Genomic DNA, 27,552 nt, shown 5'->3' with positions numbered 1-27,552 from the left:
CACACTCACTTCACCCTGAGATCACACTAACTTCACCCTGAGATCACACTAACTTCACACTGATCTCACACTCACTTCACCCTGAGATCATACTAACTTCACACTGATCTCACACTAACTTCACACTGATCTCACACTAACTTCACCGAGATCACACTAACTTCACACTGATCTCACACTAACTTCACACTGACCCAACTAATCTCACTGACCTATTTGCTGTAATTCACTCTGCTCAAGACGCCACTCTGAACTCTGATCTCACTCTGATCTCACTTTTACATCATTCTGATCTCATGTTCATCTCACTGACCACATTCACTCACCTTTTCCCAGAATGTCTCCACGTGTAAGAACTTGGTGGTCGATAAGCAGATTCTCGTTTTGTATGAGTGCTAGCATGTCGTCACTCACCAATGACAAAGCCGTATGGTGATCCTGCACAGGACGCCGCTCAGCATAATCTGAACAGAAACATAGTTATACAAAGTCTGAATTGTTTCAGCAACACTAGCATATACAAACATCCACAGAAAACAAACTGTCTCCTTAATGCCCTTGACAGAAATTGTAAATGATTTACAATTTGTTCTTTCTTCTACAATCTTATGTTGAGACCAATCACGAGTTAAGGGACCTTGGAGCTGTTGTACAAAGCGATCTTAGTACTAAGGTGATCGTAACTACCATACCATAACGTTTACCTACGACAGTCGTAGAGCTAAGGTTGTTTCGTACAAGGGCACCCTTATGGGTAAAAAATCACATTTTGACTTCTTATTATATTTTAAAACTACAGTATCTTACGACCACAAAATAACAATTCATAAGCTTCAATTCATATTAATTACAGAGGCACATGGCATCAAATCTTTGGACTTGTTTGCTGCAAAGTCCCATGTTCAGACTAAATCTTTTTATGTAATGATTGCAGTTTTCATATTCAATGGCTGACTGATTGAAAGTTGACATGTATGCTGAAATGTTTTGAAATGTTTTGTTACAATACAAACTAACGAGAGAGAAATAAGATTTCTGTACAGTCTGACGTCACAGAGCAATTGCATCCCAGCAACCATTGGTTCCCTCTTCTCCTGCCAGAGTTGTTTGATAAAAACTAACCATTCTGTCGATTTTCAAAACTATAAGTGCCTCCCGCTCCGCTCATCTGATGGATGTTCATTTCCTGTCCCGCAGTGTATGCCACATGATGGTCTTCATCGCTGATCTCCTTGAAGAAGCCAAATTTCTTGACCTTCATGATGATGAGCAGCACAATGCCGGCTACCAGGATGAACACGAGGATGACAATAAGGATGATGATGCTGGTCGCCATTCCCACTAAAATGCCGCTGGTGTAGACAACATCGCCTATATCCTCGAAGTGAAGATAGCCCACATCAATCTAGAGATGGGAATAGAGAAGAAGCTCATAACAGCCTGGCATTTGCATAACATCACGACAGTAACATGACGCCAACATTATCATGGAACACCAAAGTGTTAGTTCTTGACACTAACATCACACTAACATGATCATGGAAGACCAAAGTGTTAGTTCATGACACTAACATCACACTAACATGATCATGGAAGACCAATGTGTGTGTTCATGACACTACCATAACACTAACATGATCATGGAAGACCAATGTGTTAGTTCATGACACTAACATGACACTAACATGATCATGGAAGACCTATGTGTTAGTTCATGACACTAACATGATCATGGAAGACCTATGTGTAAGTTCATGACACTAACATCACACTAACATGATCATGGAAGACCAAGGTGTTAGTTCTTGACACTAACATGACACTAACATGATCATGGAAGACCTATGTGTAAGTTCATGACACTAACATGATCATGGAAGACCTATGTGTAAGTTCATGACAGTAACATGACCATGGAAGACCTATGTGTAAGTTCATGACACTAACATCACACTAACATGATCATGGAAGACCAAGGTGTTAGTTCTTGACACTAACATGATCATGGAAGACCTATGTGTAAGTTCATGATACTAACATGATCATGGAAGACCTATGTGTAAGTTCATGACACTAACATCACACTAACATGATCATGGAAATCCTATGTGTAAGTTCATGACACTAACATCACAATAACATGATCATGGAAGACCAAGGTGTTAGTTCTTGACACTAACATGATCATGGAAGACCAAAGTGTTAGTTCATGACACTAACATGACACTAACATGATCATGGAAGACCTATGTGTAAGTTCATGACACTAACATGATCATGGAAGACCTATGTGTAAGTTCAAGACACTAACATCACACTAACATGATCATGGAAGACCAAGGTGTTAGTTCTTGACACTAACATAATAATGGAAGACCTGTGTGTAAGTTCATGACACTAACATGACACTAACATGATCATGGAAGACCTATGTGTAAGTTCATGACACTAACATGATCATGGAAGACCTATGTGTTAGTTCATGACAGTAACATGACACCAACATGATCGTGGAAGACCAAAGTGTAAGTTCATGACACTAACATGACACCAACATGATCATGGAAGACCAAGGTGTTAGTTCTTGACCAGGGGTCCGGAAAATTTAAAATCCCAATCGGACATTTGCATTTAGGCCACGCCCCCTTCAAATAGCGTATTTTAGTACGACTTTTCACACACATTACAAGTTTACGTATTCATAATATGATGAATTATGAATTATTTCAATTTAAATTGTTTAATTCACCGGACAATTAATAACAAATAATATCATTTTAGATTTACATGGAAAACATACGTTTGTTTCTGTTATAATAACGATCTGTTAACGTAGTGAACGGTCTAATTAATATTCATGAGTTATATTCATGAGTCTGCTCAAGTGTACACGTTGTAACATTTGGATCGAGACTATTATCCCATATTTGGTTATCACGTGACCTCACGGGAAAAGGGTTTTTTTAAACTACGGTAAAGATTTTTTTAAAAACAAGACAGATAATTTAATCACAAATACTAAAATATCGTTGATAGCAATAGTTATTTGAATATTTGTTTTTCATCTGTACTTAATTATTGACCATAAAAAAATTGGATATCGATCGTCCGAGAAAGCAAAATGGCGGTCAATCAAGATTCAATATACGACTAGCTACTGAAAACAATAAAATCTGCAAATCCTCATTGTATGTCAACCGAGTGAAAGTCGTTAACCACGACTTACAAAATGATCGTCCAGACTTTGAGGGTTTGGCAGATCTGCTCGACTGATCTGCATCGGTCGACTGGCTGTCATCACGCTTTCGCTTCTTGTCTGAGGTTACGTATCGTAGCATTGTGAGGATAATGAGGTACATCGATGATGCAAGGTGTTAATGTACAGTTGTAAACTCACTCAAATTAACAAGATGTTCTCAGTAATTAATCCTCGATTAATCGGTGTCAACTCAGTTTATTGCCTATTACAGTGATTGACCGATTGGACTATCATGTAGGTACGATGTATTTACAGCAATCAAAACAAACAAAGCTTGTCAGTGTAGTTAATCTTCATTGTGTTGCAACTGCAGACAGAAACTGCTCAGTCCTAACTGTTGATCATGTCCGGTCAAAATTTAAGAATGTCCGGACAATACTTTTTAAAATGTCTGGTAAGCAATATTTTAAAACGGACATTTGAGATTCCCAATCGGACATGTCCGGCGCATATGACGGTTTCCGGACCCCTGTTCTTGACACTAACATGATCATGGAAGACCAAAGTGTTAGTTCATGACACTAACATCACACTAACATGATCATAGAAGACCAAAGTGTTAGGCCATGACACCAACATGATCACTGAAGACCAAGGTGTTAGCTCTTGACACTAACTTGACACTAACATGATCATGGAAGACCAAAGTGTTAGTTCATGACACTAACATCACACTAACATGATCATAGAAGACCAAAGTGTTCATCAGGTAAAAAGGAAAAAAACAAACAATCTAAGACAATGTCAAAAATTAACTAATCACGCCATGAAATAGAATGACTGCAGAGTATGTCATCACTGTAACCATGGTAACAGAATGCTTCAAGAATGTATACTTACAGTCACCAAGTGCGCCACTTGGCCCTCTTTACTTTCGCTGACACTATCTGGCTTGTTGATAGGAATGCAGGAAAGAGAGGTGGCCTTGACCTCAGTGACATTGCATGGTGAAGACCCAACCATGACCTTGAACTCTGATGGATGCAAAATAAGGTCCAGGTATTCTCCCTAGAAGGAACAAAATTAGCTAAATATAAAAATCAAAATTACGAAATCTCGGTATCCAGACACCAAACATGACCAGAAAAGATCTAGTACGCTTGTTGGAGGCCAATTGAAATCGTAGGATACCATCTTCGACAGTTACGAGTGACGAATGTCAAAATTCAGATGGGACCACTACAAAATAAGGTCTAGGTATTCTCCCTAGAAGGAAAAAAATCGGCTAAATATAAAAATCACTGACGTTCATAACATATTCAGTGATCAACAATTAAGTGAGTGAGTGAGTTAAGGTTTAACGTCACATCGGTGATCAACAATTGACTTGCCTTTGCATGTGGAGGCTGTGCTCACCATTTCGCGAACACATGGTGTCATTACTATTTGATGGAGACTCGTAAACAAATGCTCATGATGTAGTTGGAACTGTAAAATCAACTATGCTTTTGGCAGAGATTTCTTATGAATATGGAAAGGGTTTTGTCGCATGTATTTGCATGCAAAATCTCCCTAATGACAAGTTCCCACGCATGCAGGCCTCCTGTTGAACATACATAATAACGGAACAAAGAGCAGCTGTATGCGGGGACATTCTAATGTATAACGGTTGTCCAGTACGGTGAGGTGAGACGAAATAGGGTTTAACATCATGTTCAAGATTATTGCACTTCAGTAACGACACGGCATACATGAGTGTGTGTGTGGCTGCTTGTACTAGTCCAGACTAAAGCCAATTTTATAGTGCTAGCCCACTGAGATATTATGATGCAGTTTAACTTGAATATCCCACTCAGACACAGTAGACAGACTCCGACCCGACCAGGCCTAGTTTGTCCCCTTAATGACGAGTGCCAGGCAGGGTAACAAAAAATACCATCTTTTAACGTTGTTTGGGATGAAACGGCCGTTGATCGAACCCCCTACCTTCCTCTCTCTGGGTCAACGCTCTACCATAAGACCACGGAGGCAGTCAGTCGTCCAGTAAGAAAAGTGGGCGTGTCAACCAGCATTATACCAACTGACTCCAGGGTAGAACTGGTCACCAGCGACCTCTGCTGGCCGTAAGAGGAGGCATAAAGGATCGGGTGGTCAGGATCGGTGACGGCGTGTCATTTACTGTGATAATTAACAGGCCACATATTTCAGAGTGCGGTTTTAAACTACAAGAAACCAACGGCGTCAATTGGCTGTGTAACGTGATCACATACTGTAGAAGAGTGGTACAGGAGCTGGTCATGCTCGCTGACTTGGTTGATGCATGTCATTGTTTCCCTATTGTGTGGATTGATGCTCATGATGTCAATCACTGGATTGTCTGGTCCAGACTCGATTATTTACAGACCGCCGTCATATAGCTGGAATATTGCTGAGTGTGGCGTTAAACAACAAACAAACGAAGCATACAACACATGAAAGACTTCACTGTGTATTGATGGGTGTCATTTCACAGGAAAGTGAGTGAGCCATCCATGCATCTTGTCACAAGCTCATTCAGTCTGATTGTACAATCACTTCACTGATGCACAGACAAAATAATTTCAAATAGATTTGTTTGTTTGTTTGTTGCTTAACGCCGCACTCAGCAATTTTCCAGCTATATGACGGCGGTCTGTAAAATAATCGAGTCTGGACCAGACAATCCAGTGATTTACGACAAGCATAGTCACCTTTTATGGCAAGCATGGTTTGCTGAAGACCTATTCTACCCCGGGATCTTCACGGGTCCATTTCAAATAGAACCCCCATACTTAAATTGATTGCATAATTGTTTCATGCTGTAGAATGTGACACTCAGCAATATTACAACTGTATGACAGCAACCCGTAAATAATCAACACTGGACCAGACAGTGATTGATATCATGAGCAACGAACCACTCCGTCGGTAACGATCAAGCAAGTCCCCAAAACCTGACCACCAGACCCAGCAAGTTGTCACGTACAACAATAGGTTCTGTAGACCTATTCCAACCTGGAACTCCTATCGGGTCTTGTGAGTTTGTAAGGCTGGCAAATGCTTAAAAAACGATGTGATAGCCTTACCTCTATCTGTAGATGTCTTTCTGTGACAGGGAAGTAGTATATGTGGCTGTCTCCCGTGAATTTGTGAAACTTGGGATCGAGGTAGTACTGGAAATTACTGATCCGAGCCCGCGCATTCGGGAATACGGACTGGCTGAGATTCTTTACTCCGTCCATTATGAAGAAGATTTTGATCCCCACTGGAAGTTTTTCAGATGGGGATGTTGAAAGGGCCTCTGACACGTCTATGGCATTGCAAATCATCACGTTACCTCCATCAGTCACATCACACTCCTGAAACAGTTGCATTCAGGTCACTTTTATTCTTTTTATTTCTCATATAAATTACAATATTATAGTTTACAGAGGTGTGCTGATGTGTTTGTGAAAATATTCTCGTCACCTGGCATGGGTATTTTAAAAACTATATAATAACCTGATAATACAGTTTTTTACAAACACTATGAAAATCTGATAAGCATTTATATTGAAAATTTTACAATAAATTGTCTCCTATCTCATGCCATGCATTTATCCTTCTTGCGATCTGGGTGTGGAAATGCTCTAGAACAAAGTTTCCAGCTTCAAAAAACATATCACCCGAATACATCCCATCATCACCATGGTCAGCACCTAAACAAATGGGTCACGCACTGCAATCCCATGCATCGCGACCCTCCACGACCTGATCATCTGAAATAACCTGGCACGGACAGGCTGGGGTAACTGTGATGCAGGGATGGTCGGGAGGGCATATAGCCTGTGACATGGTGAGATAGGACAAGTTTATAAATATACAATTTAACGTAAAATTTTCACATCTTTAAACTTATCCTGTCTCACACCATGCGTTACATCCGACGGTCAGATGGTGGGGTGCAGATACCTCAAGCCTGTAATAGACCGCAAATGTGAGATGTTCACAAGGAAGCTGGTGCTAAACAATGCTTCAACAACAAGATGACGCACAGTTTAGTGTTGTAAAGACAGGAACTCGTGAATGGGTGAACACAAGAAAAAGTAAAAAAAAAATTATGTTACTAGGACACAATATCATGATAACAGGTAGTACATGTGTTATGTGTCTTCATGTAGGACATCATTTCTTGAACAATCGCAGCTTTGAAGTATGGAGCCTACATGTAACCAAAACCAATCTGGAAGGGGTCTCCGGTCAATTAGTTCGACAAGACAGGCTACACGAAACTGTCTCCTACAGACAACAGGGTGAGCCTGCTTGGCATCACTTTTTATGCTCATCAAAGCTAACAACCTCGCCCATGGAATTGAATCATGCTAAGACAAGAAGAGGTAACAATGGCCAACATCCATAACAGGATCTTCAAACCAATACTGAAACATCATTTTCTCAAGCCAGAGGTGAACAGGCGAAGGTTTAGGACACTGCCGAAACAGATGCCCGACTGGCGACATCAATATTAAACACCTGAGTCTCTACTGATGAATTTCTTACCCCCCAATGGATACTTAGTCTTAGAACCTGAAGTATAAAAATACTAAATTAAGGATTGACTTTCTAACATTTGTTTTCATGTGTATAAGATACGGGTGTATGATACAGCCAAAGTAGATACGACATATCTTCCTCAATATTTGAAACATTTTCTCAATTTATTCTGATATATTTGATCGTTATTTGTAAATTTCTAAGTTTGGTAATACTCTCTTCCTTGCTTTTAGTTATTGAGGGTCAAGGGGAGTTTTTGAAGGTGTTGCAACATTGTGGGCACTGGAGTGATGGAGTCTCTCACACACACACAGTCCTGAAAGTTTAACAAGGATACCCCACTCAGACACAGTATACTGACTCCAAGCTGAGCAGTCCTTGTTTTAGCCCCTTCATGCTGAGCGCCAGACAGGGTAACAAGCAGGGCCATCTTTGAACGTATTTTCGTATGACGCATCCATCTGCTTTCTGGACAATGAGATCGAAGGGGAAGTGGACAGTTTTGGGATATGGGGAGTTATTGACAGAGAGGGGAGGTATTGTGTGGGACGGGGAGGAGTTTAGAGGGGAGGTGTGGAAGGTTGTGTGAGTGGTGGAGAGGATGGGGAGTTTATGACTAGGCAGGCGAATCTTTCCTTCACCAAATACACTCACCTCTGACCTTTTTAAGACAACATTGTTATCGATGCCACCAATCTGAGGGTGTGCGACCGAGTTGAGGTGTTGGCCCTTCACAGTAATCCTCCGACCTCCACTGAAACAGAGAGCAACAAGCATGTATCCGAGGTTCATATCACATTTCCTAAAATTTATTAATGTCTTTTTCAATCAGTTCAAAATTATACATTGTCTGGAACTACCTCACTGATCACACAGAATCATCAGTACGCTTGCAGTATACAGGACACCTGTTGGTCAAATATACTGATATATATTTGATGCTGTTCACAGACCACCACACAACAGCTGGCCAAATTGAAATGTACCATATTAACCCCCGGTGTCTGTTTATCTAACTCTAGCCGTTGACCCGGCATATATTTTCGGCCTGGCAGCTATTCTGTACCTTATCAATTCCTAGATTCTAGCTATACATAGGTACATTTGCACAGAGAGAGAGAGAGACACAGAGAGAGAGACACAGAGAGAGAGAGAGAGACACAGAGAGAGAGAGAGAGAGAGAGAGAGAGAGAGACACACACACACACACAGAGAGAGAGAGAGAGAGAGAGACACACACACACACAGAGAGAGAGAGAGAGAGAGAGAGAGAGAGAGAGAGAGAGAGAGAGAGAGAGAGAGAGGAGGGAGGATTGACATGAACAACATAAACATAGACCAAAACAATGATCTAAAAAGATTTTTGTAACGGTGATGCTGCTGCAACATCAAACCTTTCTGCAGAGATGATGATTACAGTGAAAGAAAATGCATTTGGGAAGAATTAAGGAGCATGGTGCAAAGGTTAAATTAAGGTAAAAATTTCAAATATCTCAGGGAAATAACATCGGTATTGAATCAACACATATACCAAATTTCTTATAATTTGAACAAAAACGGATGAGTAATGGCAAGAAGAAGTTTCAGCTGTCACTACGCCCAAAGTGCATAGGTCAAATCAAATTTCAAATTTCAAATATTGCAAAAAATGGAACACATACCGGTAGGTTGAGCCCCGCCTATTATCAGGAATCAAAAAATGTTTAAACCCAACTTGTCCTCCAGGGCAAGTACCAGTAGCTGTTATTTTGAACTTTTCCTGCAACATTTTCACTTGCCCTCTTAAATTTTAAAAAGTGGTATGTTCTCAGTTATAATTACCATTTACTGTAATTAAGTTTTGAGTTGGGGAGGGATATTTACGACAGACAGTACAAAATAATTCACAGTCACTGTCAGGTACGTTCTCCGCCCTTTCAAACTAGCTCAACCATGCGTCTTGCACAGTTATTTCGTTATTTTACTGTCATACATTTGTTTTACAATATTTACTTTTTTCGGTTTATTTGTAAACCAAATCAGGTTTTTTCTCGTCAATCCCACCATCCCTGATTATATCAGCCATTTCCCTCACAGAATCATTCATTTTTACTTTCAGCATTTGATCGTCAGTAACAAATCGCTTACAACAAAAATAATCAATATAATTACCTCCCTTTAAAACCTAGTTTTGAGACCTGCTGTGCAAAACAACATTCTATTTACTTCTTTAACAGACATTGGCCAAATATGCCGTCTGATTAGGATATAAGCTACATGTATTTTGTTATTACTGAGAACATATTAATAATTTAGGTAAAAAATTACAAGCGTTTGTTAACTTCTTTCTCACACCAAAATGCTGCCACTCATCAAAACAAGCGAAAGAGTGGACTTTGAATCAAATGTCATTAAAGGCTGAACAAAAGTTACTTGGATTGATGAAAACTTAATTTCATTTGTAATTGACAGAAGTCATCCATTGAAATTACAGAACAGAAATGATTTTTAATTTTCAGGGTATTCAAGTAATTTGGTTATGATACCGCAGATCTCATGTATCTATATATTAAAGGGCAAGTTCACACGGAAATGAACCTAATTTTCTTGCACTTTTTCCACAATAAAAGTGTTAACCTAGAAGTGTCATAGACAAAAATATAAAAATATCACAATTAATCAACATATGTTTTGCATTAAAACGATTTATATTTTTCACATTTACCAAGTGTTCTATTTCCATAACAAAAACACCATGGCTTATGCCCCTTGCAATATGACGTCATTGGTGCCAATTGATAAACATTATGACGTCATCATGCTTTGTTAGAGCCGCTTCACGTGGTGTAGGTACAGGTGTGTGATTCTAGCGTCTCAGATGCCAGCCAGCATAGTGTTATGCTGAGTCACCACTGCGCCGGAGTGTGTCGTAGGCCATGTTGTTTTACCGAAAACTTGTACATGTACTTGATATCTTTTGCATTCAGAATAGACAGGGACCCAGTTGAATTGGCACCAATTACGTCATAATCTAAGGGAGATAACTCAGGCCTGTTTAGCTCGAAAAACGAAGGCCTCATAACGGCATATCATTTTCACACTATTGTGAGCTTCCTACTTTCACTGTGAAAAAAATGAGTGTATATTTTCAAACACAGATACTAACTAATTCTAAAATTGCGTTTTGTTTAGAAAAAGAAAGAAAGTAATTTTTGCGTGTACACTTCCCCTTTAAGGTAAAATACCACGCTTACAAAATCCTGGTTAAAATATTTTCAAAATCCTGAGATGTTGATACTTCTTCAACAGTGACTCAAACAATCAGAGTTATCTCCCCTTGGCAAGTACAGTGATCCCTCGCTACAAAATTGATGACCGTTATAGATGATCAGCGGTTTAACCAAGGTCAGGTCGCAGGTGGTAGATGACCAACAAAACTCTCAAAGGCATTCTTTTATATGCAGAGATTAAGATTACTGTGTGTATTTTCTCGTAAACTAAGCCGGAAATAGCAATCAGGTGTGCACATGTTTCCTCCCAATCCACCAGTGATTCAGTTAAAACGTACCCACTGATACCACTTCAAAGAAATTTGATGCAATGGTCGGAAGAAATTATATCTGAAATTATTATTTTATCAGGAATAATATATTCCAATATCGTGTTATTTTAGTTGCAGCTTCCACCATATATACTTAAAATTATAAGAACCACAAGCGTAGCACTTTGGAACAGATTGTATGCAGGATATTTTTTGACGTATGGAACGATTTTAACCAGTCACCGTAGGGACTTCCCACGCTACATGTATTTCGATTGCGAAAACATTATGTTGACATTTAATAATCCAACTGCCTCAAAGATGACTTTTAGCAAGTCATGGTACGGCATTTATGATATGTGTATTCATTCTCTTGCAACTAAAGTTCATTTCAAGGCATAAATAGCGATAATCTGACCAAGGTTGCTGTTAATAACAGTGAGTTATGCGATCTACCGATCACTTCGCATACGGTTTCGCCGAAATTATTGTAAACATTATTGTAATTATTGAATGAATTTTTAATATAAATAAAAAAATATATTGCAACCTTAGTCCAGATAAACAATGAACTTTTTTTTTATTACTAGATATTATAATAATAGGGTTAAATTGCGTACTTCAGTTCAGATTTGTTGACTGGTATTTCCGGTGTTACGTGTTCGCGGTGATCAGCTAATAATGTTTTCTGAGATGGGGGAAATCACAGAGTCATTGGAAAACTTGAGTTTATTGAAAATGTTAGTAAATTTGGGGAGCCATGCTTTAGCGCGCTATAACCAAGTTAGCGCTATAGTGAAGGGCGCAATAACGAGGAAAACTGTACTCCAGTTCTCAGTAACAGACTCAAGTCTTGCTGGAACTAACACTATTGAGAACAATACCAACCAATCAGGAATTACCTGACAAAAGCTCTTGCAGGGTCAATGTCTGTAATGACTGGATCGGGTAGGTAAAGGAAGTTGCTTTTATTGTCTGTGAAAGATGTTCCATCCACTATCACTCTGACAGGTCCTTTGCCTTTATGTGCTTCCGCAGACCTCCTCTGACGCGGAATCAACCCTGTGACTTCGGACCACTTCGCCGTCGTACACTTGATCTTCCTACTGCTCAAGCTGCACAAGAAAGTGTCTTACAGACAGGAATCTTTTCATGCTTGTTGAATCTTAAACAAATTTGTTTTCTAGAAATCTTCTGAATGAGTGAGTTCGGTTTAATGTGGGTGTGGTGCTGATAAACCTGGAAACAAAATTGAGGCAAACCAGGATTCGAACCCACCATCATAGGTGGCTGGCATGCCCAAGGGATGCAACTCTGCACAGCAAATTGTGGGGCCTTACACAACACGGCCACCCATTGCCCCTTATTCAATTTAACTGCCATCCACCCATACAATATGATGGAATTTTAAGTCTACAGTCTTTGTGCTATCATTTGCTTATAAGTTTTTAAAGTTCAACATTGTTCAAAGGATTTGTTTGTTTGGTTGTTTGTATGTTTGTTGTTTAAAGCCGCATTCAACAATATCCCAGATATATGATGGGGGTCTGTAAATAATTGAGTCTGGACCAGACAATCCAGTTGGGATTCGATGACATGCATCAACCATGACAGGGAGCCTGAACACCCAATCCTGTTAGTCGCCTCTCATGACAAGCATAGTCACCTTTTACAGCAAGTATGGGTTGTTGAGTTCAAAGTTCATGGGAAAGAGGAACTCATCACACTCGCAGTAATTTGATGACGCAATAATGTCATAATTTACATTATCTATTCTGGTTAGGTACTGGAGGGTGCCCATGTATAGCTTGCAGACGTCCAACTCGCCCCTCTCTGTGCATAACACTACTGGACATTGAAGCAATGTGCAGTGAAGATGGCCGCAAGGCTATGGCCTGTGTTGTATGGGGAATACTGTCATAGCTATATAGGTCAGTGTTCTCTATAATATAGTTTGGAGCAAACAATGGATAGTGTATCTTTGTGAACGGGTTACTTACCTGAAGAGTGAGTGAGTGAGTTGGGTTTAACGCCGCTTTTAACAGTATTCCAGTTATATCCCGGCGTGTCAGCTTAATGTGGGAGGAAAGCCCGAAGTGATGCAGGTCTCAGACTTTTACCACTTGGGTGAAACCACGAGCACGGGTTTGGTGCTGACAAACCTAGAAACATCATCGAGGCGAACCAGGATTCGAACCTACAATCATAGGATTCTGGCGTGCCCAAGGGACGCAACTCTGCACAGCGAATGACGGCGCTTCAGACGACTGGGCCAGTCGTGCCCCTACTTACCTGAAGATAATACAGCTGAAGTTGTATGCAACTATGACGCTATGCTCGCTGCCCACATTCATGTTTTCGCCGTGGATTGTAATGTTGGTCCCACCAGATATTGGGCCATGGTTGGGGCTGAATGATGCTAGCGACACATTCTGTGATCAGAACAGAGGAACATTCCAATTTACCTGTCAAAAGGTCCACTAACATAACAGTGATCAAATAAACATTACCCACAAGGACACGGATATAGCAAAATTATATTTAGTAATACTCACTGAGGAACTGACGATTAAATTTCGGCTTTATGCTGATTGGTTAATTTGTACCAACTGATCCACTGTTTTTATTAATAAGTTTGCAAAGAGGTCACAGCAATGTGGTGTCGCATGAACTCATTGTTGCACTGGAAATAGTATGGCGACAGTTCAATTCATAATCGGCAAATCAGGGACTTTAACCCATGGCATATATGGGCAAAAAAACCGACAAAAGTTCTGTAGCTCACCTGAATTACGAAAAAATAAATGGCAGCAATGTTTAATATCAGATGGGATTTCCGTAAGCACTTTTTAGTGACACCATATCAGGCCATTGGATCATTCATACAAAGTTTCAATAGGCCTTGTCGTTACAGAGAAGATGGTGGTTAACGATGGACAGATGGATGGACAGACAATACGCCACAACATAAGCTCACCTGACTTTCAGTCACGTGAGCTAGTAGGGAATAAAACAAATAGGAACAAAGAAATTCAGTTTCATGATGGCCGAGTGAGTTAGTGCTGTCAGTCTGACTGAAGATAATTAAATCGAATGATGTGTTAATAAAGAAATAAATCCTGATTTTACCACGAACCAACTACCTGTATGTCTGGGGTTTAATCGATACTTAAGGGTAAAAAAAGAAATATCCTTGGTTCTCAGGCACCGCCGCATCATCACAAAGTCTGCTGCATGTTTCGTTTTAATTACAATTTTCAAAAAATAATAACATCCTTAAATATTCCACGTCTTGAACACACACGACGCCGGCAGTGAAATCCTACAATACTTAAAAACAAGATGATCCAATATAGCGTGCAGTTACTTCCCCTTACATGCGCACTGATGTACTGCGCATCTTGTGTTATATGTTATGGTCATGGCGGCTAAAGTTGTGTGCATGTTTTGCCCAGAGCTCCAGACAAGCTGCGTATCTGCGTAAAATACGCATCAGAAATGGAGAAATATGCAGTAAAATAAAATCCAAGCGTATCAAATACGCAACCAACATTACAGATATGCTACAAAAATAAAACTTGAGTGTATCATCAAAATATTGTGAAGTAACCCTGCGTATTCGATTAGCAAATCAGCAACTTATTTTGAAATTATAAACGGGCATTCCGTCAACCTTGCCAAACTCCACGATGACAGTTACATCATGATCATTTGCCATCACACTTTCTTGTGGAAGTATCGTGGTATTTTTGAGTCCTACAAGGCTCTCGAAACCCACACGAAACCAGTTTGCAGGGACTAGATGAATAGTGTTTTAAATATTTAACTTAAATACCAACATGTATAAAAACTAGTGGGTAACAGAAATTTGAATACCCAGATAGAATTACTGATACCCAATGATTTTAAAATGTATGGGTAAAATACCCACAACACCAAAACCTTATCTGGAGCTCTGTTTGCCGTTTGCAAATTTGGTCAATGAAAAAATTAACTTTTTGATAAAACATCACTGGATATGATAATTTACAAATTCAATGGTATTTCTGTACTGTATGGCAGACAATGTTTCACTCACAGGGAATAAAATTACATGCCCTTGGACCCTTTCCCAGGTTGAATGTACACATATGTTTATTTGGTTACGTACTAGTTCAAAAAAAAAAAAAGGCCACATGACACTATATTTTCAAAAGCCACTGCCTGAAAACCAATTTAAAAAAAAAAAATTAAGCCTAAAGCTGCACAATTTTACCTTGAACGTAAACGACTCCACTGATTCTGCTATTCCTGAGACTTGGTATGGTCTTTCAGCATCTGTATAAATGTCTTGGACATCCACTCGAACAATGCTGCCAACTTCACTCTTAGTAGCCTTTGTGATGCATACAAGTCTAAAAATAGAGTAAGCACAAAAGTCTACAAAGAATACAAAAACCAAAGTTGGCACGTTATAGACTGTGAAAACAAAATGGCACAGTCAAAACTTGCAAAGCCATGAAAAAGGAAGTAACCATGGTGATGACGTAATAATCTGCTTAACATTCAAGGATTTATTTATACCTGCTCAGAGGCCGATATTCAGCCTCAAATCTGCAGCCAATATAAGAACAAATTTCCCGATTCATGTAGATACTGGTACAGTCGAACATTAACGTCTCGAATTTGTTTGGGAGTCTCAAGAATTAAATTATGAATAAAATTCCCTCTGTGCTTCTGTGCGTGCATCTGTGTGTGTGTGTGTGTGCATCTATGTATGTCTGTATACGTGCATGTGTACGTGCGTGGGCGCGTGCGTGCATGTGTGCACGTGTGCATGCATGCATGCATGTAAGATATCTTTCAACTTTGCAAGTATCTACTGATATGGCTCGAAGTGCCTCTTGTGATGATGTATTTCTTGGTCATGTTCACTGTATGGTATTCTTCTGGGATGGATGGATGTTTGGATGGATGGATTACAAGAATATTGTGTGAATGGCATTAATCCAACAGTCTCGCACTCCTTTGATCATAAACATTGATACTACTTAATTTTGTTTATCCAACATACCCATTAATCATATGCAACCAAACTTGTCGGATTAACAGGACTTGACTATATTTCTGTGTTCACCTAGACCTTACATGCTAAAATGAATTTAATGCTAAAATGAATTTAAGAAAAGTTTCAGTTTACAACCTGACCTGTCACATGCCAATTGAAAGCCAACTTTGGTTTCACTCTTTGTACATTTTTTGGAATCAACCTGAGATTTTGTGTGAAAAAACACGTGAACAAATAGTCAACAGTATCAACAAACTTTTGCATAAATATTGATGAAAATTCAAGCTAAATCAGCTGTTTAAATTTCAAAAATATGTTTCTTAATTTGTGACAAAGACTGTAACTGTTAATTTTCCTTCACGTAAAGATTTATATCTGAGCTCCGAGGAGAAAAAGTCCTTTTCTGATTTGCAACATTATTTTCTCACACAAGAGATCATCTGTTGGTTTGTTTGCCATCATGGTGATGGTGACAAACATTCGCATAAAGTATCAAAATATTTCATAAGGATGCAGGTTTAGTTCAGACATTAACCACTTTGGTGAAACCACAAGCATTGGACTGGTGCTGACAAACCGAGAAACATAATCAAGGCAAATCTTGGATTCAAAGTCATGAACAAAATTCTCTGCCTAAGGGACACAACCCTGCATAACAACTGAGCCTCATGTGCCTTCGAGGCTGCAGCAAGTACCAAGGCTTTGGAATACATAAGTAAAAATGCATAAGTAACAGGCAATGACCTTGACCTTAGCAATGGCCTTGAACTTTGGCAGACATGTCAACTGACATCAGACTCTTACTTTTCCGGTGACCACCCTCTCTGTACATCACACACAACATCGGATATCTTGATTGTGTGAGAAACATCACTTCTCCTCCCTCCCAGGTTTTTCCCGGTGATGGTGAGTTTGGTTCCACCAGCAGTCGGACCCGACACAGGAAATATCTGCATTATAAAGAGTACAGCCTTTAACTATACAGCCGGCGTGCAATCGTGACGCCAGAAATGGGCTTCATATATTGTACCCATGTAGGGAATCAAACCTTAGCCTCAGCCTCACGAGGCTACCACACCACCTCTAAGGATTAAAGAGGGATATACGTAGCTATAAAAAGGCTACCACACCACCCCTAAGCATTTAACATGGATGTACACAGCTATAACTGCAAGGCTTCCCAACCATACGTAGAGGCTACCCCATCACCTCAAAGGATTAAAGAGAGATTACGTAGCTCTAACCACAAGGCTACCCCACCTCCTCAAAGGATTTAATACAGATATAGTAGCTCTCTAACCACAAGGCTACCCCACCTCCTCTAAGGATTTAATACAGATATAGTAGCTCTCTAACCACAAGGCTACCCCACCTCAAAGGATTTAAGACAGATGTACGTAGAGGCTACCCCACCTCCTCTAAAGATTTAAGACAGATGTACGTAGCTCTAACCACAAGGCTACCCCACCACCACTAAGGATTTAATACAGATGTACGTAGCTCTAACCACAAGGCTACCCCACCTCCTCTAAGGATTTAAGAGAGATGTACGCAGCTCTAACCACAAGGCTACCCCACCTCCTCAAAGGATTTAATACAGATGTACGTAGCTCTAACCACAAGGCTACCCCACCTCCTCTAAGGAGTTAAGAGAGATGTACGCAGCTCTAACCACAAGGCTACCCCACCTCCTCAAAGGATTTAATACAGATGTACGTAGCTCTAACCACATGGCTACCCCACCTCCTCAAAGGATTTAATACAGATGTACGTAGCTCTAACCACAAGGCTACCCCACCACCTCAAAGGATTTAAGACAGATATACGTAGCTCTAACCACAAGGCTACCCACCACCTCTAAGGATTTAATACAGATGTACGTAGCTCTAACCACATGGCTACCCCACCTCCTCTAAGGATTTAATACAGATGTACGTAGCTCTAACCACAAGGCTACCCACCACCTCTAAGGATTTAATACAGATGTACGTAGCTCTAACCACATGGCTACCCCACCTCCTCTAAGGATTTAAGACAGATATACGTAGCTCTAACCACAAGGCTACCCCACCACCTCAAAGGATTTAAGACAGATGTACGTAGCTCTAACCACATGGCTAACCCACCTCCTCTAAGGATTTAATACAGATGTACGTAGCTCTAACCACATGGCTACCCCACCTCCTCTAAGGATTTAATACAGATGTACGTAGCTCTAACCACATGGCTACCCCACCTCCTCTAAGGATTTAATACAGATGTACATAGCTCTAACCACAAGGCTACCCACCACCTCTAGGGATTTAATACAGATGTACGTAGCTCTAACCACAAGGCTACCCCACCGATAAGAGAATATTTGAGGAATGCACATGGCTATAACCACAAGGCTACCACACTATCTCAAAATATTCTAAAGGGATGTACGTAGAAAGGTCAACAATGAAATTGGTGAGGTTTGGCCCTGACAACACCAAATGTGAATTAGACCTACACGAAAAAGAAAGAAATTTCTACACTCATGAGAAAAGTTGCAATTTATTTATTAGTACTACTCACTAGCTTGTGAGATACCATTTTTATTACCATGAGTGCATTTTAAACAACTTTTGACCTTCTCAAGCTAATAAATTCTCAACTTAATTTTTTAATTTTTTTTACGTTTATTGAGGTATAAACATTAAAAACAAAGTGATACTAAGTAAATCCACTATGCTCCACAATATTTACACGAAGTAAGTCCATTCTTATAAATAAACACGTCAACAATAATAATACTGTTATTACATGACAACTGTACCCAACATTACGACATCAGTGGCATCGTTTAGCAATATAATACCCATTCCCCCCATAATGCACAAGCCCCACCCATATTACTATCAGCCAATCAGGAACAAGTAGTGAGGAAGCGGGTGTGGCCTACTTTTTGTACAGTTTATGGAAACATAAACGTCTAACAAACTGATTGGTTAGCTAGTTAAATGCCACAGAATCACTTGCAATTTATGCATTTGGTTAGCAAGAAAACTTTAAAAAGTTTGGCCAATGCCAGATGGAAACTGTGACCCACTTTATAGACAGATGGAGGGCACTGGGCCTGTTTCCAGTCTGATGTCTTGCTGCATTCCGTCCTGGTCGTACAGGCATCAACACACCAGCCACAGCCAATGGGATCTCTGCTGGTGAGGCACTGGTCACAGTCAAGGTGAACACGGCACGAGTCAACAGGGAACTTTACAACCTGGTCAGAAAATAAATGTATATCAGGGACCTGGTCAGAAAATAAATGTAAATCAGGGACCTGGTCAGAAAATAAATGTATATCAGGGACCTGGTCAGAAAATACATGTATATCAGGGACCTGGTCAGAAAATACATGTATATCAGGGACCTGGTCAGAAAATACATGTATATCAGGGACCTGGTCAGAAAATACATGTATATCAGGGACCTGGTCAGAAAATAAATGTAAATCAGGGACCTGGTCAGAAAATACATGTATATCAGGGACCTGGTCAGAAAATACATGTATATCAGGGACCTGGTCAGAAAATAAATGTATATCAGGGACCTGGTCAGAAAAAAAATGTATATCAGGGACCTGGTCAGAAAAAAAATGTATATCAGGGACCTGGTCAGAAAATAAATGTATAACAGTACAACCTGGTCAGAAAATAAATGTATATCAGGTTTCAAAATTACATTTATTTCAAGTGTGCCAATGGGCACAGTTGTGCCAAATTATGTGTGCCATCACATTTTAGGTGTGCCAGGAAATACATGATTGGTTAATCATAATTCAAATACAAGTGACTGTCATAGTGTCAAATTATACTTAGAATGAATGATCAATCAGAAAATTTAAACCCACATCACTCAAGTTAGTAATTTCTGGTTACTCATTGTCTTTGAATCTTAGTTAAATACAGCAATACCAATTATAACAGTCTCAAATTTAAGAGATACTGATTAAAACTGGTAGTAGCTGTGCACTGTCTAGTCTAGTCTGACAAGGACATATGATATCAGGGCAAGTGGTAATTCTAGTCTAGTCTGACTAGGACATATGATATCAGGGCAAGTGGTAATTCTAGTCTAGTCTGACAAGGACATATGATATCAGGGCAAGTGGTAATTCTAGTCTAGTCTGACTAGGACATATGATATCAGGGCAAGTGGTAATTCTAGTCTAGTCTGACAAGGACATATGATATCAGGACAAGTGGTAATTCTAGTCTTGTCTGACTAGGACATATGATATCAGGACAAGTGGTAATTCTAGTCTAGTCTGAGAAGGACAAATGATATCAGGGCAAGTGGTAGTTCTAGTCTTGTCTGACAAGGACAAATGATATCAGGGCAAGTGGTAAATCTAGTCTTGTCTGACAAGGACAAATGATATCAGGGCAAGTGGTAGTTCTAGTCTAGTCTGACAGGACATATGATATCAGGGCAAGTGGTAGTTCTAGTCTAGACTGACAAGGACAAATGATATCAGGGCAAGTGGTAGTTCTAGTCTAGTCTGACAAGGACAAATGATATCAGGGCAAGTGGTAGTTCTAGTCTAGACTGACAAGGACAAATGATATCAGGGCAAGTGGTAGTTCTAGTCTAGTCTGACAAGGACAAATGATATCAGGGCAAGTGGTAGTTCTAGTCTAGACTGACAAGGACATATGATATCAGGGCAAGTGGTAGTTCTAGTCTAGACTGACAAGGACATATGATATCAGGGCAAGTGGTAATTCTAGACTAGTCTGACAAGGACATATGACATCAGCTCTAGAGTTGTGTGACCTTCTATGTCCCTCCTATTGACCAATCTGATTCCACCTCTCATATCATGTGCACATGCTTCAAACAAAATGGCGTCACCCAGTCAAGACAATCAGATCAATAACCAAGATCTATATGGTAATAAAACGGGGTCTTACTTCACGAAGAGCATTAAATCATGTGAGCACCTTGATTTGAAACATGAAGGAATTTGGAAAATATCTGTTCACGCCGAATTGGCAGTACACATGCTTTACAAATCTGGCAATCGACCAAAATCTGCATGGCAGTTGACGAGCCGAATGTCGATTTCATGCCAATTTTGATTGGGCTATGCACAGACTCGTTAGTGAAGCCGAACTATAACTCCATATTTCCAGCCTAGTTCGGCAAGGGTGTAAACATGGTAAAGTGGACTTTCTTAATGAAGTAACACCCTTGCGTCGGGAAGATAATGAGGAACGTGATACAAATCATTTGCATTTTCAGCTGTAGGTATGGAAAGGGCAGGCCGAGAAGCTCTGTCATCAGCAGTCTGGGGTTTGAACCCATCACCTGTGAGTCCTTACTGTTGCAACTTTGTAAAGTGGAGCCTCAGACAACTGGCCACTTATTAATATTTATTCTCCATAAGGAAAATAATGAAAAAATCCATATCTAAAACAAGAAAACAGCATTATCACTATCCCCCACCATGGGGCACATTAGATTGTGTTTGTTCATATAGTAGTGAATATAAACTATAAAACAGAGTCCTATGAAGCCTTAAGCAGATATAGGCACTAGAGTCGCTTTATGTTATCAGAAAAATGATTAAATTTGAAATTGATACACACAAAAGGCCCCTTCTCCAGAAAAAATAACTCAGACTTCATAAGTATCTCTCAGATAAGCTAACTTCAGTAGTTTCTGCTTGTCCGAATTGCAGACACGATGCACTAATTAAAACTACATGGATCTAGGGCCATAAATCTGAAAAAAAATAATTTACGCCACGACTTTTCGAACTCAGCCTTGACCAGTATCTCTTAGATAACCATGCAAATTTCATTCATGGAACTTCAGTAGGTTCTGAAGAAACTTGTCGCCATTGCACACACTATGCACTATGCAAAATAACATGGATCAAGGGCCGTAATTCTATATTAATATTTTACAGGACCAATTTGCATGCAAAACTTTCATTGAATTTACTTCACTAGCTTCGGTGAAATTTGTCCTACTTTACGCAGTATGCACTGAGTTGTAAAGCAGGGAACAAGGTCATTAACTCAGTAAAACATGTAAAACATGTAAAACGATAACGGAAAGTACCAATTTTCGAACTACTTCAGAATTACTTGTTTTCTTGACAAGTATCGCTTAGATAAGCAAGGAAACGTCCATTCAAGTAACTTCAGTAGCTTGTGTGAAAACTTGTCCCTATTTCATGCAGTATGCACTGAGTTGAAAATTAAGCAGCAATGGCCATAAGGCTTCAAAAATGAATTTACGACACCAAGTTTCGAACTCATTTGAAATCATGACCTTTACTAGTAAGATCAGCATGTAAAATTTCATTACTCCGACTTAAAAAGTTTTTGAGAAAATTTGTCCCCTTTGAGAAGTGGACAGACAACTGGAAGGATGGAAGGATGTGCGGAAGGACAGATGGACGAACTCGGTTCCTATATCCCCTTCCCCACTTTAAGGCAGGGGATAATAATGATGTATTGCTGCCTACTATTGTTGACGATAGTTCAACAATGTTGACGTAATGCAAAAACCATTGTTGACGAATAAAGACGGCATTGTTGATGTGATATTTTGGTACTTGTGACAATTGTTCTATTTCTTTACTCTCACTTGCTGTGTACAGTGCTGTAGATATGCTGAGACTACCGTACCTTGTTTCCAGTGAGGTAATACAGTGACCGTGTCTCCTCCACAAGTACCATGTCTCTCTCGATTGGTTTAGCGTCAGGTAGAGCAAAAGTCATGTACTTCCGAGCTCCAGTCACAAATCTATCCTTTATAATTAGCATCACCTGTTAAAGGAAATTACATGTACAACATGATAGCATACCTCACTCCCTCCCTCCCTCTCTCTGTTTAGGAGGGCAGGCGTTGTTGACATCATTCAAATCTTATTATGACGTGAGGGTGGAATGACGTCACACTAGAAATGACATCATAGCTGAATATTGTTAATGTCATGCGACAAATTGTGGTTCCGCTGCTGTTGCGACTTGCTGTCCTTCTAGGTAATAACTAAAGTTTGTCTCTGTATGTTCAGTAATAAATAGAACATTATATTTGTGTTCATACTTATGTTTATGTTTATGACACTCGTGCCTAAATTCTGATATTTCTTGAGCGACGGAAATACCGGAATTTAGACGCTTGTGTCGTAAACAAAGTATGACATATTGACTCATATAATATCCTCTATATATGTGTACATAAGTGTGTGTACGTGTGTGTGTGTGTGGGGGGGGGGGGGGGTGCGTGTGTGTGTGTATGTGTGTGTCAGTTGGGTTTAACGTCACTTTTAACAGTATTCAGATACCATATTCGATATAATAAACGCCCTGCTCTAATAAGCACCCACAGGGTTATATGCTAATATATTGGCTTGTGAACAATCTCAATATTAGCACCTCTTCTGATTGATCAATGTACACAAGACTTATTTATTGTGTATAATACGCACTCGTGTGTTATATGCACCCTTTATTATGGGCAATTAAATTCTGGAAAAATATATCTGTCGTGTATAACACGCACTGACTTTTCTTTTGTATCATTTCTGGTACATAAACCTAGAAATTTACGATCTTTCAACTCTAAAAAGAGCCCCCTATTTCTAATTTTGAGAGCGCCCTGAGCTTTATTACATCGAATAAGGTATATTACAGCATGTTAGCTCAATGTGTGAGAAAAATTAGTGCAGGTCATTACGTCTTAGAAACAACACAAGACAAACCTTATGCAAAGAGCCATCCTTGGTGCCGATGATGACATACTTTTGGTCATTCTCCTGACTTCCAGCAATGGCGGTGATGGATTTGTTAAAGAAGGACCCTGACTCAGGGAAAAATAGCTCCCCCCTAATGGAGTACTCAGCTTGGATGCCTGGGTTGGTGCTTGAGCCACACAAGTCCTCAGGCAGAGGCTGCAAACAAGGAAGTAAAACAACTGCACAATGTTCAGAACATACACTACTGTCTTTTACATATTTGGGCACATGACTATAGGTTTTTATCTTTAACTTTGATGTTTGTTTGTTTCACGCCGACCGCAGCATTATTCCAGCTAATTTTGAAAATACTACCTCTGTTACATCAGATATACTTGCTCCCACTTCCCCATAATCTGTCTCTTGTAGTTTGATGAATGGAAAGAAGTGACTTTTTTTTTCACCTTGCAGACAATGCTGTTGGGGAACAACTTATCATGTGTAGGTGACAGTGAAGAGGACTTCTATTGAAAATCTGAAATTTTAGTTATAGTGTGATTGCAGCCAAAATACAAGATTTATGCCAGATTTATGTGATCCTTGGCATATCTCTTTGTGCCTCATTTCCTTCACGTTAAACAAATAAGTTACAAAGATCTATCTTAGGTTTCAAATCACAATCACTATGGCAACAAGATCGTTATTCAGGTTTTGGATATATTCTGAAAAAAAACACTTCTTTCCCAATCCCCATGTGCATATTCATTTGATTTCAAAGTTAAAGAACCTGTTTAGATAGATCTTAGGCAACCCATGCATGTCGTAAAAGGCGACTATGCTGGTTGTAAAGGTGACTAACGGGATCGGTTGGCCAGGCTCGCTGACTTCATTGATGCATGTCATTGGTCCCAATTGCATGGATCGATGCTCATGATGTCAATCACTGCATTGTCTGGTCCAGACTCGATTATTTACAGACCGCCATCATATAGCTGGAATACTGCTGAGTGCAGCGTTAAACAAACAACAAACAAACAAACAAACATGAAGAATATTGTAAAACTCACTGCAACCATCATGACTATAGCAACAAATACCTTCTTTACGTAGCATCTCTGATTGGTTGAGTTATGCACCCAATCAGGTCGTGTTCCCTCTCCTACAGTATAGCAATCATCCTGAGCATCTCGGAAGTCACTATTAATATCGTCAATGGTGTATCTACAGATGGCAAATCCCCGTTTTTCATCCAGATTAATTGAGGCCGGCTCGGTGATGCCTGCTGCTACATACAGGACACTGGTGTCAGCGTCGCTACTCTCAGTGAAATGAGCAGCCGTAGCTCTGTTGTACTTGGTGTCTTGTCGAGAACATTCCAGCTCCATTTCCATGTAGGAGTAGTAGAACTGGTCACTTTGACAAATCCGCAAAAGTTTTGTAACAACTGTATTACGTGTGTTGATTGTCTTCTGTTGAACAGTGACGAAATATGTGAAGTTGTTGTGCTCGAAGCCGTAAAGAAATTCCATGTGATAGGATGGTTTAATAGCACTGAAAATATCCACAGCAGAAAACAGACGTAAGTTTGTATCATATTTCAAATATTTAATTTGAAACGTATCTCGATACTGTTCCACAAATCTTGTAGACACAACAGCAGGTGCGAACTTTAAATCACGCTGATCATACTCTTGACCCACGTACAAAAATCCTTTCACTGTTTTGTCAAAGAAAGCGAAAACAGATTTTCTGCTGCCTACAAAATTTTCAATGTAAGACTTATTCATCTGTTTGAAGTTAGCAACGTTAGACAGACTGTGCATGCTGCATAGACCTTGTGACACCGACCCACACACCAACAATTTCTTCTTGCTTGGGTCCACCTCCAGCACACTCATCAAGTTATCTGTCAGTGATCTTGACTTTTCACACGGAAGGTCAACAGGAGGACAGAGGGAATTATCCTCCACTGGACCAGTCGTTGTCTCAGAAATTTTGGTTAAATTAGCATCAAAATGATGAAGGACATTTTTACCTCCAACAAACAACTGTCTCGTGTCTGCATTTATCGTAACTTGTTGTAAAGTTGTATTATCATTTCCGATCTGCTGGACTTTATAGAAAGCTATGACAAAAGGCAAGAATAGAACAGCTATTATACATTTCAGAAACATGATGACAATCTAGCAGTCTCGCGTTGCAAATATCCAAAACTTTGAGCAAGGAATATGGAAGAGATTATGAAAAAAAAATACTGAAACGGTTACATAAGTGCAGTGTTAGTACAGAGACTTCTCCAGGATCACATAGTCACTCTTTCCAGTACACTATCCTTATTTGTTGGTCTTCTCCATCTTCCCTTAAACTGATGAATCCTGGGAAGTATCTAAAAAAGAAGTAAATTGTAAAATTAGAGAACCTAATATCGTTAACATATTAATATTTAAATATTATCTTCACTGCTTCAACATGCATAATAATGATTTACTTTCTTTGACCATGTTTACATTAAAATGAATGAGCATAATCAGAACATAAAAAAATAATTAATAAAATTAAATCATTTAACATGATTCATGATTAAATTATAAATTTGTACTTTATTTAGGGACTGGTCATTAGAGGAGGCTGTCATCCCAAATGGTCTCATGTATTAGGGTGGAGGTGGGTGGGGCATGGAAGGGGGTGGGGGGGGGCCAGCAAAATATGATATACCTAGTCCTAAGCGCCCCCCCACCTACCATAAAAAATAACCTGCCCCTGACAAAGACACCTGATTTGAGGCAGTATCATCACATACATAGATCTTTCTGCTTAATCATCTCACATGAGTGTCAGTGTGAAAAAGTTGAAATAATAACAGGTCACAAACACCAACACAAACCCTGGATCACTGTGTCAGGTTTACTGCATCCCGAGTCTGCAATATATGCAGGCTGTCAGTTATATATAGCTACACATAGGGCCATGCATGCATTTGTGTATGCATGCATGCACATCTGCTTGTACTAGTTCGGACTGATGCCTGTTTGATAGTGCTAGCCAACTGAAATACCGTGCAGCAGTTGGACATGGACACCCTCCTCAGACGCAGTATATTACTCCCGAGCAAATCAGTTCTTGTTTCACCCCTTAATGCCAAGCATCAAGCAGGGTAACAACAAAACAACATCTTTGAATGTCTTTTGGTGAGGTGAAATTGGGTTTAACGTAATGTCCAAGATTACTGCACTTATATAGCGACGTGCATGCACGTGTGTGTGTGGCTACTTGTACTAGTCCGGACTGATGCCGATTTATAGTGCTAGCTCACTGAGATAGCATGCCGCAGTTTAACATGAATACCCCACTCAGACACAGTATACTGACTCTGAGCCGACCAGTCCTTGTTTTGGCCCCTTAATGCCAAGCCCCAGACAGGGTAACAACAAGTACCATCTTTTAACGTTTTTTGGTATGACACGGCCGGGGATCGAACCCGGGACCTTCCGCTCTCCGGGCGGACGCTCTACCACAAG

General features: G+C 39.8%; 1 protein-coding gene across 2 annotated transcripts in view; it reads right to left on the bottom strand.

Moving 5' to 3' along the window:
* LOC124136756 (hepatocyte growth factor receptor-like) overlaps positions 1-27,552 on the bottom strand; it is a 52,879-nt gene that overhangs the window by 16,851 nt on the left and 8,476 nt on the right. For both annotated transcript variants that reach the window (XM_048396876.1, XM_048396875.1), the window contains 13 exons: positions 25,132-26,420; positions 24,062-24,250; positions 22,983-23,123; positions 19,391-19,561; positions 17,122-17,267; positions 15,526-15,664; positions 13,563-13,702; positions 12,173-12,385; positions 8,405-8,504; positions 6,304-6,576; positions 4,100-4,267; positions 1,123-1,405; positions 327-464 (listed from right to left, as the gene is read on the bottom strand). In XM_048396876.1, the coding sequence (XP_048252833.1) occupies positions 327-464; positions 1,123-1,405; positions 4,100-4,267; positions 6,304-6,576; positions 8,405-8,504; positions 12,173-12,385; positions 13,563-13,702; positions 15,526-15,664; positions 17,122-17,267; positions 19,391-19,561; positions 22,983-23,123; positions 24,062-24,250; positions 25,132-26,208 (3,178 nt within the window). In that variant the 5' untranslated portion in view covers positions 26,209-26,420. The remainder of the gene's footprint in view (positions 1-326; positions 465-1,122; positions 1,406-4,099; positions 4,268-6,303; positions 6,577-8,404; positions 8,505-12,172; positions 12,386-13,562; positions 13,703-15,525; positions 15,665-17,121; positions 17,268-19,390; positions 19,562-22,982; positions 23,124-24,061; positions 24,251-25,131; positions 26,421-27,552) is intronic.

This window comes from Haliotis rufescens, unplaced genomic scaffold, assembly GCF_023055435.1.
Source record: "Haliotis rufescens isolate VD_foot unplaced genomic scaffold, xgHalRufe1.0.p SCAF_16, whole genome shotgun sequence".
Classification (NCBI taxonomy): Eukaryota; Metazoa; Mollusca; class Gastropoda; order Lepetellida; family Haliotidae; genus Haliotis; species Haliotis rufescens.
This window is presented reverse-complemented; position numbering and strand designations above follow the sequence as displayed.